The sequence below is a fragment of the Cornus florida genome, unplaced genomic scaffold (genome assembly GCF_030987335.1).
Source record: "Cornus florida cultivar Cherokee Brave unplaced genomic scaffold, ASM3098733v1 CherokeeBrave_3.0.0_Hap2_Chr10, whole genome shotgun sequence".
NCBI classification, from domain to species: domain Eukaryota; kingdom Viridiplantae; phylum Streptophyta; class Magnoliopsida; order Cornales; family Cornaceae; genus Cornus; species Cornus florida.
Window position 1 is genome coordinate 93,367,444 of NW_026775580.1, and position 12,455 is coordinate 93,379,898.

At 33.7% G+C, this 12,455-nt stretch overlaps 1 protein-coding gene and 1 non-coding gene across 2 annotated transcripts; both read left to right on the forward strand.

Annotated features, from left to right (window-relative positions):
- Nucleotides 1-10,117: 10,117 nt before the first annotated feature.
- LOC132279123 (cytidine deaminase 1-like) lies at nt 10,118-11,329 on the forward strand. The gene has a single exon (XM_059781051.1). The coding sequence runs from the start codon at nt 10,238-10,240 to the stop codon at nt 11,192-11,194; it is 957 nt and encodes a 318-aa protein (XP_059637034.1). The 5' UTR covers nt 10,118-10,237; the 3' UTR covers nt 11,195-11,329.
- A 209-nt stretch (nt 11,330-11,538) lies between these two features.
- On the forward strand, nt 11,539-11,610 carry TRNAG-UCC (transfer RNA glycine (anticodon UCC)). The gene has a single exon. It is a non-coding gene; the product is annotated as a tRNA-Gly (tRNA).
- Nucleotides 11,611-12,455: the final 845 nt, after the last annotated feature.

Genomic DNA, 12,455 nt, shown 5'->3' on the forward strand with positions numbered 1-12,455 from the left:
CATGAATGATGTGGTTTATGCTAGAAATGTTTTAAGGTAGCTTAGGATGCTCCTTGAGTCTCACCTTGGACATAGACTCTAGGTGACATGGACCGTATGTATTGATTTATATCAATTTAATAAACAGTAAAACATTAGGTCTATACATGCTCATATCTTACGAGTAGTTTTATGTTACCCACGTAGTAAGGACATTTTTCAGGTGCAGGAATCAATATTCGGGATTCACATTATGCCTTGGATGTTTTGTAGACTTGAAGTATTTATTTCATGCAAATGTTAGCATGAAAGGTTATTTTTGATTTAAAATGTCAAAACTTGTATATTTGCTTCTAATTATATAATGTGTACATAAGTACACCTTTTGAGTTGTATTTGACATGTATGAGATGAGGTCATGGGCCAAGAATATTTGATTTGTATTCTAAGCATTTTTACTTTCAAGGCTATTTTGTTGAAAAATAGAAAAATGTAATGCTTTAACTCCATTACATTTGCATGGGTGGTGGGAAGTGGGTTTTGACACTTCCATAGGGTCTCTTCAATCATGCATGAAGTTTGGCCAAGGGCCAAACGGTCATTTGAAACATTTTTATGATTTTAAGTTTCAAATTTTCATTTTAAAGTTCATTTTAGGCATTTTTGAGCTTTGATAGGTCGTATTTTGTTTTGGCCATTTTTGGGAGCCACGGACCATTCCCGCGTACTTAAAATCACTAAATATGTTTACGTGCATAATCCTTTTAGCTTAGAAATGCATTTAGTGTCAAATGAGCACTTGGTGCAAAGTAACATTTTCTTCGTTTTTGGCCTAAACTGATCCAGGGGTATTCTGGGCATTTTATAGCGTGTTTTAAAATTTTCTTTTGACATGGTCGGGTAGCAAACTCGATTTTAGGGGGGGTTTCTTCTTCGTATTTTAGGGGGGGTTTATTCAGGTGTGGGCAATTTTTTTAATGCCCCACCCAAAAATCTTCTTTGTGTGGGCCTCCTTCTCGAACTGCCATGTGACTGTCTGACAAAGTAAACTTGGCGTGTCAGTTTGTCTTCAAATCCATGGCCAGGCTTTCAATAATCCCACGAATTTTATTGTCACTCATAAGTCATACCTTTCGTCACCCACTGAGATGATGTGGGACCAATGATTATCATTTTTAATCAAACATCAAATATAGTCAAATTTAACAATTGGGTCGTGCGTTTGTCTAATCCAAGACTAAGGCTGATGAATAATACTAGTACAACACTCTTACTTCCAAAAATTTCTGTTAAGATCCAACTTGGGATAAAAGACCTCTCTGATAGCGAACTTATCTATTATAGTAGTCCTACTCCCACAGAAGGAAAAAAAAATACAGTATGCCACATGAAGTAACAATTAAGAGCAAGCACGTAAACAAATATATTTTTTACAATATTTTTATTGTTAAATTCATTTAAACCTCCGAATCAACTCTCAATTCTGGAATTTCAGACATATTGTGCACAACAACTTTTTCAAGCTATTGTTAGCCTTGCGTGCGTTTAGCCGCGCACACGGAGCTGTCCCTGCGCGCGCGCGCTTTCTCCTTGCGCGCACGCGCATAGTCTATGTGAGCGTGGCGCTGTCCATGGGCACGCGCAGCACACTTGCGCGCATGAAGGGTTGCCTTGTTGCTCTTTGCTTTGTCGATGTCTAATGTTCAAATGATTGTTCCTCTTTCATCCAGACTCCATTTTTAGCGATTCTTGAGCCTAACTTGACTGATTTTTCGTCGTCTATCCAACGATATACTCGGTTACACTTGGATCTTTCTAAAAATTACCAATTTTCCCCTAGGGCTTTAATTGTCCGTTTTTTGTCGTTAAGCCATATTTTTTTCGTCCGGATTACGAATCAAGCGATTTTTGAGTCCAAAATGATTAATTTTTCGTTGTCTATCCAACGGTGTACTTAGTAGCACTCAAATCTTGCTGGAAATCCTATTTTTGGCCCTGGGGCTAAACTTTTTGGTTTTCTTTTTTATTTTTGCTTTCGTTTTGCTTTCTTTTGAGTTCCGTGACTTCATGGGAAGTCACGGATGTGTCTTAGGAATGATGTACGTTTCCAAAGACGTTACTTTCATATCAAAAGACTATTTTGCCCTTGGGGCTTGTTTGGTCTTTTTCTTCCATGTTGTTCTCCTTGAGTTCCGTGGCCTCATGGAAGGCCATTTTGGTATCTTAGAGACGCATTGTATCTCTAGAGACTTGTTTTCTGTTTTCGCTTCCACATTCGGATTCGTTGTGGGTCAAACTTCTGTTCACCATAGGACGCACTGACTTGAAAAATTAGAGCCACCAGAGCCGTCACAGGACCCCATAATTATTGAGATAAACATTTTAACAAAAATTTATAGAATGTGTTACATATTCAGAGAATTCAAGAAGCTTAAGTCAGAAACACTAATCTTTCCAGTAATCTGCTAATATATTAGTATTTTGTTGGTTGCAGCTTTTAATTCAGCATAAAAAATGCAAAGGAAGAAGAGGTATCTTGTTTTCAAGTTCTTACATCCTCGTACAAGTGCAAATCAGGGTAGAGTTGGAAAATTATTGCATTTGACACACATCTTTGATATCGCCAAAGCACAGGGCTGGCCTTTACCCAAGGCGACCAAGGCAGTCGTTTATGGCCTCAAATTGTAAGGGGCCTCAGATTTTATAGGCTATGCATAATGGGCCAAAAAAAAAAACCCCAAATACACAGCAAATCATTAAATGGCCTCAATATTTGTAAGCCCATGAATAATGTGCCATCAAAAAAAAGTGTAACCCAGCAAATCATTTAAGAGGCTTAAATAAAATTAAAAAAAAAAACAAAAAAACAAATGGCAAATCATTTGAACGGCCTTGGACCTCTGAATCCTATTCCATTCTCTATTCTCGGAACTTTCTTTCTCAAGTATCTCAAAAGACTCGTGCCTCTCCAAGACAAGACTGCAACTACAACAATCAAAATTTTTTTTTTTCCTCTAAAATCAATAGTTCCAAACCCAGAAAATTGAAAACAATCACAATATCAAATCATCATAGTCTTCATAGTTCATTGTTCATGGCTTCACGCTTCTGTTTTTTTTTTTTTTTTTTTTTATTGAAAGTTCGCACTTCTGTTCCTCTCTCTCTGTTGATCAAATCATCATCGTCTTCACAGTTCATTGTTCACGGCTTCACGCTTTTGTTTTTTTTTTTTTTTTTTGGTTGAAAGTTCACGCTTTTGGCTTCTGTTCCTCTCTCTGTGTTGATCAGATTGTTCCAAACTTCCAGTTCGGGTTTGACGGTTCGTAACTTGCAAGGGTTGTTGTTATTGTTCAAGTAATCAAGTTCAACACTTCGACTCTAATTCAAGTAATTACCAAAAAATTATTTTAATTTAATTTGTTTTATTCTTCTGTGTGAACTGTGAATTAACTCAATGAATTTGTTGTATTACAGGAGTTCCAATCCAACAATCTTTCACACTTCACTTAAGACCATTTAGACATCTCATGAGGTATTTTTGTTTTTCTGTAAATCACATTATTTAGACATCTCATAAGCAATCATTCGCTTGAAGACATTACGGTAATCCATATTTTCTCAGTAAAACAATTTTTTTTTAAAAGTTTAGTTTTTTGTTGATTGTGTTTCCTATTATTTAGATTTCAAGATTTTAGACAATTATGTCTACAATAAAATTTGAATCTGGGTATGGAAAAAGGCAAAAAAAAAAAAAAAGGAGAGAAGAAGAATTAATTCAATCTCAAAAAGATGCTATTCATAAGTTTTTTAGGAACAATGCACAAACTGAGAATTTAGTTGAAGATTTGGTTAATGAAGAACATAGGAATGAAGAAAATCTTAATGAACATGGAGATTTAATGAATGAAGATATGAATGAGAATCAAAATGAAGAAAATGTGAATAAACTTGAAGATTTGGTAAATAAAGAACATATGAATGATAATGATAATCTTCCTTTGAACATTAATGATCCAGGAAATTAGAAAGATATTGATAAAAAAATGAGAGATTTATTAGTTGAAAGAGGTCCTCTAAGAGATGCTAAACTTGAAAATTTTCCTAAAAATTCAAAAAATAGACATTTCTCTTCTACATATTACATTCGACACTTGTCAAATGGTGAAAAACATGATAGGAGATGGCTAATCTATTCGAGTTCTCTGGACAGAGTCTATTGCTTTTGTTGTAAGTTGTTTAAATGTGACGAACAAAAAACTCATTTGGCGAATGAAGGAGTCAATTACTGGAAAAATATTTGTGACAAACTTAAAAGTCACGAGACTAATCGTGAACACATTATTAACATGGGGAATTGGATTGAATTAGAAACCAGATTACAAAAAAATGCAACAATCGATAAAAGTGTGGAATAAAAAATCAACAAAGATAGAGAACATTGGAGGCAAGTATTATTCAGAATAATTTCTATTGTGAAAACTCTTGCTAAAAATAGTTTGGCATTCCGTGGGGACAATGAGAAGCTTTATGAAGAAAATAATGGAAACTTTTTAAGCATAATTGAAATGATTGCTGAATTTGATCCAATAATGAAATAGCACATTCGTTGAATTCAAAATAGAAAAATTCATTACCATTATCTTAGTCACAAAATTCAAAATGAATTTATTCTTCGGATATCGAATGAAATCAAATGTGTAATCATTAAAAGGGTTAAAGAAGCAAAATACTTTTTAGTTATTCTTGATTGTACTCCAGATGCAAGTTATGAAGAGCAAATGTCACTTATATTAAGATGTGTTAATGTTTCAGCAAGTCCGATAAATGTAGAAGAGTTCTTTTTAGGATTTCTAAAGGTGGATGATACATTAGGGCAAGGGTTTTTTGATGAACTTGTAGATGCTTTGAAAGGTCTTGAACTTGATATTAGTGATGTAAGAGGACAAGGGTATGATAACGGTTCTAATATGAAAGGGAAACACAAAGGTGTACAAAAAAGATTACTAGATATAAATCCTAAAGCATTCTACACTCCGTGTGGTTGTCATAGTCTTAATCTTGCACTTTGTGATATGGCAAACTCTTGTTCTAAAGCATTATCTTTTTTTGGAGTTGTGCAACGTATGTATTCATTGTTTTCATCTTCTACAAAATGATGGAAAGTTCTCACAGACAATGTTAAAGGTTTTACACTTAAGCCACCATCACAAACACGTTGGGAAGATCAACTAGAAAATGTTAAAGCAATAAGATTTCAAGCTCCAGATATAAGAAATGTTTTAATTCACTTAGCAAATACTAGTGAAGATTCCAAAACAAAGAGTGATGCTGAGTGCTTAGCTACATATGAAATTGAGAATTTTGAGTTCTTACATAGTTATTTGGTTTGATATATTGAATGCTATTAACAAAGTAAGCAAAATCATGCAAACAGAAGACATGCAAATTGATGTTGCTATAGATCTCTTAAAAGGACTCATTTCATTGTTTGAAACTTATAGAGAAAATGGATTTAAATTTGCTATGATTGAGGCTAAAGAGATTGCAACTGAAATGGAAGTTGAACCATTATTCCGTGAAAGATGTGTCATTCGTAGAAAGAAACAATTTAATGAGAGTCCTAATGAAGAGATGACACAATCGGCCGAAAAATCGTTTAGAGTTAATTACTTTATATATATAGTCGATCAAGTTCTTTTTTCACTAAAGAGTAGATTTGAACAATTTCAACAATATGATGACTCTTTTGGATTTTTGTTTAATTTGGAGAGGTTAAACTCTGTAGATAATGATAGTTTAAAGTGTTCATGTCATAACCTTGAAAATATTCTAAAACATAAAATGGTTTCTGATATTGATGGTACTGAATTATTTTTAGAGTTACAAGTCTTAAAAGAAGATTTACCAAAAGAAACAAAAAAGGCAATTGAAGTATTGAATTTTATAAAAAGGCTTGGTTATTGTTTTCCAAATGCTTGGATTGCATATAGAGTATTATTGACTATTCCAGTTACAGTTACATCTGCTGAGAGAAGCTTTTCAAAGTTGAAGTTAATTAAATCTTACCTGCGGTCGACGATGACACAAGAGAGATTGAATGGATTAGCTATGTTGTCTATTGAAAAAGATCTGTTGGAAAAAGTTGACTTGAGCAATTTAATTGATAATTTTGCAGCTTAAAATGTAAGACGATCACATTTACTTTAATGAAAATTTTGCACTTCTATATATATATATATATATATATATATATATATATTTTTGTGCACGTGAAACTTATGTATAGAGGGCTTCACATTTAAAATTCACCTAGGACCTCTTAAGATTTTTTCAATGTCAAGGCCGGCGATGCCAAAGCATGTGATAGCTTAAAAAATAACTGTCCCATATCTAAAAGAAGGGCACAGAGAATACCTTGTCAGCACAATTTGATCATATTATTGCATACATACATAAATGGGTTCATTAAAATTCGGAGATCATAGATTTAAAATCAGAAACAATTTCTTCGAACACAGATAAAATTGCGTACACTTGACTCTTTACAAATTTCGCAAAAATGGAAACCTAACCAATTGAACTAGCCCTTTTTAGTATAATTTTTTTTGGTTTGACCCAATTTGGTTCCTTGAAGGAGTGAGGAAAATAAAAAGAAAGGAAAGAATGTAATATGAAAATTTTGATATTTTCCTAATGTCTCCACTTTCTATAAGAAAATTTTATCCACGTGTCTGAATCTTTGTAAATGAGTTTGATTAGTTGAAGCATAAGAATCGTTAGTCACATTGCCCACTAATTTTTCAATTTACATGCATTTGTCATGTAAAAGACAACCCATCTAAGCTTTTAAAAGCAATGAACGATTAGAAACAATTTATACTCATTTGTGCAGTTGTTTTAGTGTTTTTAAATTGAGAGTGTGTTTTTTAGTGTTCTGTACAGTTGTTTTGAATTGTGCATTGGAAACATTCATTCAAGGTTTAAAGAATTCATAAACATAGGCCAAAACACACACACACAACTGTGCATTGGGTATATTAAAGGTATAGAGAGTCATAGACAGAGGCACCGACCAGGAGTGGGAATGACACACTTAAATGTGTACCTGATGGGTGTTTCGTTTTAGGTGATTATACTAGCACTTAAAAGTGCTTACCTACTTGGAAACTTGGGCCAGTTCTGTGTGTTCAACATAGGTTTTTTTTTAAACTAATTGAGGGGTGCTACGGGCAGTGGTTTGGGTCTTCCACTAGTTTTTTTGATTGTTTGTAAAAAAACAATCATTAAACTTATAATTAATAAATTTTTCTATTTTTATGAAACTTTACCATTGATTTTTTATGACCAAATTACCCCTCTTATTATCACTTAACTTTTTATGCCCAAGCAATTAACCGTCTGACCCTAACACTCCTTTTAATTTTATGTAATTTGAGGGTGATGTTATCATGACTTTTTAAGATATTAATGTTATCATGATAATGATTGTTTTTAATTAGTTATTCATGCAACAAATAAGGGAGTGAGATCTTCTATTTACTTGTATTCAGTCTTAAATAACCAATCAAAATCATTTCGGTTGTCACTACTCTTGCATAAATCAATAGAAATTTTATTATTATTATTATTATTTTAACGCACTCTAATAACCAGATGCTCTTGTGATGACGTGATAATCTTGTGATGTTGTGATGATTTGAACATTGGACTTTCTACTTAGAGAAACTATCACAGTTTTGATGTTCAACATAAAGCATCTATGCTCTTGACATAAATACACACACAGATATGTGAACATGTTTCGGCATTAACTCATTATTTCACAAATACGGATTAAATTTCAAAAGGGTAAATGATAGAAACCCAATCGGTGGTTGTTACCAGACCCATAATTATTGGGATAAACATTCTAAGAAGAAGTTTATAGAATGTGTTTACGTATTAAGAGAATTCACGGAAGCTCAGAAACACTAATCTTCCCAGCAATCTGCCAATATATTAGTATGTAGTTGGTTACAGTGTTACGGCAATTTCAGCATAAAAAATGCAGAGGAAGAAGCGGTATCTTGTTTTCAAGTTCCCACATCCTTGTACAAGTACAAATCAGGGCAGAGTTGGAAAATTATTGCATTTGACACACATCATCTTTGATACCGGCCAAACATGTGATAGCTTAAAAAATAACTGTCCCATATCTAAAAGAAGGGCATAGAGAATACCTTATCAGCACAATTTGATCACATTATTGCAGATATACATAAATGGGTCACATTGTCGTAGCATGTTGATAATATAAAATTTTATTGCTTCATTATGATTCAGTGATCACAGATTTAAAATCAGAAAGTTTTTTTTATCGTACATGAGATAAGATTGCGTATATTCGACCCTCTATAAATTTTACAAAAACGAGAACCTAACCAATTGAACTGGGTTTTTTTTTTTTTTTTTTTTTTTTGACCCAATTTGGTTCCTCGAAGGAGCGAGGAAAATGAATGAAAAGGAAAGAATGTAATATGAAAATTTTGATCTCTTCCTAATGTCTCTCCACTGTTTCTGTAAGAAAATTTTATCCACGTGTCTGAATCTTTGTAAATGAGTTTGATTAGTTGAAGCACAAGAATTGTTAGTCACATTGTCATCTAGTTTTTCAATTTACATGGATTTGTCATGTAAAAGACAACCCATCTAAGCTTTTAAAAGCAATGAATGATAAGAAGTAATTTATACTCACTTGTGCACTTAAAGACAAACCAAATTCAATTTCAATAAACACATGCAACCAAACTACATAAGATTGTTGCCTCCATAAAAATCCAAAAGAGTCTGCTGTCACCATAGATTGGGTAGGTAAGCTAGGGGCCAAAGGAGTTGAGGATAGATAAGCAAGTTCCAAAACTATTGACAACGAAATGGCATCTGTAATTGGATTCTGATAAGCAAATGGTACTAACAGAATAACATATTAGTGCCTGCAAGCTTGCACCAACTATATATATATATATACACATATATATTCTTAAATACTCACACATTCATATTTCTTTAAACTCTCAACTTTTATTTGAAAAGTAAAAGAGATCAATGCCGCTAAACCATGACCCATTAATTATATATATATATAAAGTTTTTATGTCACCATCCCTTGGGAAGGGCATCTGTCCCTAGCCAAAGGCATATCCTAATTTATTTATCACCTTTGTTTGGAGTTCGACTCGAAGACGATTATGTTCACTTCAAAATAAAAAATTGAACATTCAACCAAGATCATTGAGTAATGTTGATATTGAAAATTATGATAAAATATATAGTAGTCTAAAAAGACTAAAAATGAAGGGCTTCATGATGCCATAACTTGGTTGCATCCCACTTGTGGGAAGTTGACTGATATTTTTATGATTTCGGTAATGAATCTTTGAAAAAATAAGAAAGCCCTAAAGTGCAGTATATGCTATTTTATAGGAGCATGTTTGCTCCCTTTTTTTTTTTGGATATGTTTCCCCAAAGTTTAAAGCACGGATTAGCTTCTTAATATTTCTGTTGTAATTTCACTTTAATTTTCAGACAATTTAAAAAAATTGTTAATCAGTTCATTCAAAATCTGGCATCCAATTCAAAACCAAAATTTCTCTCCCTAAACATAATCTACAACCTAACTTTAGCTCTGATTGTTCCGACATAAATAATTTTTATTGTAAAATATTTGTTTTTTAGGTAATATATATATATATATATATATATATATTCGACAAAGGTCTATGTTGAGGTTGAAGTCGAGTCCATCAGGTGAGGCGTATAAAATAATTAATCAAAAATTAATGAGTAAATTTTATTTATATTATATTTTTTTATATTCGACAAAGGTCTATGTTGAGGTTGAAGTGGAATCTATCAGGTGAGACGTGTAAAATAATTAGTCAAAAATTAATGAGTAAATTTTATTTTTATTTTTCTTTACAAATATTTTATGACAACCAAATATCAAAAAACCAAAAAATATATATATTTTTTAAAAATGTTTTACATTAATTTACCTAGCACTACTAGAATTTACCGGTAGTTAAAAATCTATTCCTTCAGATGACGGCTCTATAATATACACCTCTACCAACACTTCCTTCTCCCCCATCAGCTCATATACTCCCTCCAAGCCTCCCCATCTCTCTCTCTCTCTCTCTCTGTCTCTCTCTGTGTACACACACTTTTTTCTCTCTCAAGATTCTCATACATTTCTCTCTCTATATATTATATAAACAAAATGGATGGGGCCAAATTTGCGATTGAAGCATCAGAGGTCGAATCAATGGTGAAGGAGTCAGGTCTCTCAGTCCTCCAACTCCTCACGTCGCTCGTCAAACCAGCTCAAAACCTCGCACGCCCACCAATCTCCAAGTTCTCCGTTGGAGCTGTCGGTCTGGGCTCCGATGGCCGGATCTTTTTCGGCGTCAACCTCGAATTCCCCGGCCTCCCCCTCCACCACAGCGTCCACGCCGAGCAGTTCCTCGCCACCAACCTCGCCGTCCACGGTGAGCCCCGCCTCCTCTACATAGCGGTCTCCGCTGCCCCCTGCGGCCACTGCCGCCAATTCCTCCAAGAACTCCGCAACGCGTCCGACATCCAAATCTTCATCACATCATCATCATCCGAGAACGAATCCCAAGAACCCCCAAAATTCAAACCCTTATTGTCAATCCTCCCCAACCCATTTGGCCCTTTTGATCTCTTAGATAAAGAGACCCCTCTGCTTCTCGAGCCACACGATAATGGGTTATGGCTTCTGAGTGAAACTATTGATTCAAATTCTGGTAATTCTAGTAATTTGTGCAATGGGTTATGCGAATTGTTCGCGAAAAATGAAAGCATGTTGAAAATTTCAGCACTTGAGGCTGCTAATAACTCTCATGCCTTGTACAGTGGTTGTCCATCTGGGGTGGCATTGATGGATGTTGAGGGGATGATTTACAGAGGGTCATATATGGAGTCCGCCGCGTATAATCCGAGTTTGGGGCCGGTGCAGGCGGCGTTGGTGTCGTATGTTGCAAGTGGCGGTGGTGGGTATGATAGGATTGTGGCGGGAGTGTTGGTGGAGAAGAAAGAGGCGGTGGTGAGGCAAGAGGACACGGCGAGGCTGCTGCTGAAGGCGGTTTCGCCAAAATGTGAGCTTCAAGTGTTTCATTGCGGTTCAGGTTTGAACGGATGCAAAAGGCCTTCTTGATGTTCATGTGAGTGAAGCAGAGCAAAAACTTGAATTGTTCTCTATAATTGTTGTTTGTTAGGTGACATTATAATGAATAAATGATTTCATGATTGAATGAATGAATGGTATTCTCTATTTGGAGATATTATAATTTCTTAATTGCATTCTTCTGAATCTTTTGACTGAGCGTAAAAATCCATGTCAAAATTTCTACTTCTTAAATGTATTAAATTTTCTTTGGAAAAAAAAAATTCTATTAGATTTTCAAAATAAAGAAAAAAAATAAAAAAATTTGTATTAGAGTAGCAAGGTCTTGTATTCAAATGTCAGAATAAATAATAATTAAAATTGAAGCACAACTTGCGTTTGTAGTCCAACGGTTAGGATAATTGCCTTCCAAGCAATAGACCCGGGTTCGACTCCCGGCAAACGCAGCCTTTTTATGGTTTGATGTTCTTTTTATTTACCCAAAAACAGATGTATTTAAAACTTACAGTAATTTTTTTTTCACAAAGGTTCTACGGAGTACTAAATATAGTGACATTGCTTTTCTTATTTAAAATATTAAAATGGTTTATGGCTGTCCAACTTATCCTCAATTACATGATCATGTCACTGGAAAATGATCCGATTTTATTATTTCCCAAAATAATAGAAAAGGTGGACAACATATCATAAAAAAAAGAAATGAATTATGTGAAACAGGGGAGTCCAAGCTATATTTAATTAATTAAAACAATGAATAAATATTATTGATAACTACATAATGAAGTTGTGAAATAAAAATAAAAAAGAAGAGAAAAGTATATTCTAACACTTTAGAACGCTTTGGCTTCCAAAGAAAAGAATAAAAAGAATAATATTAGTTGTAGGATAATAGAAAAGAAAAGATAACAATAACTTTTATTCATGTTTGGATTAATTACGAAGCAAAAGAAAGAAACTATAGTATTGTTGTTTGAAAAAGATAAATAAGAGGAAATAAAAAAAACTAAGAGAAGAAGAAGAAGAAGAAGAAGAGAGAGGTTAAGAATTAAATTACTATTCTTACCCTTTTATAACATCTATAACTTACAAAATAGGAGTCCAATGTTATAAGATGATAGTTTTGATATTACAAAAATATTACTTACTCATTACTCACATCCCTCTCAATCCTTTCTTTCTCTTCATTGAAAACTATCCAAACATGATTTTCAAAATCCTTTCTTTTCTTTTCAAATTCCTCCAAATCACTCCATTCAAACGAATTTATGCACCAAAAAAAATAAAACAAGGC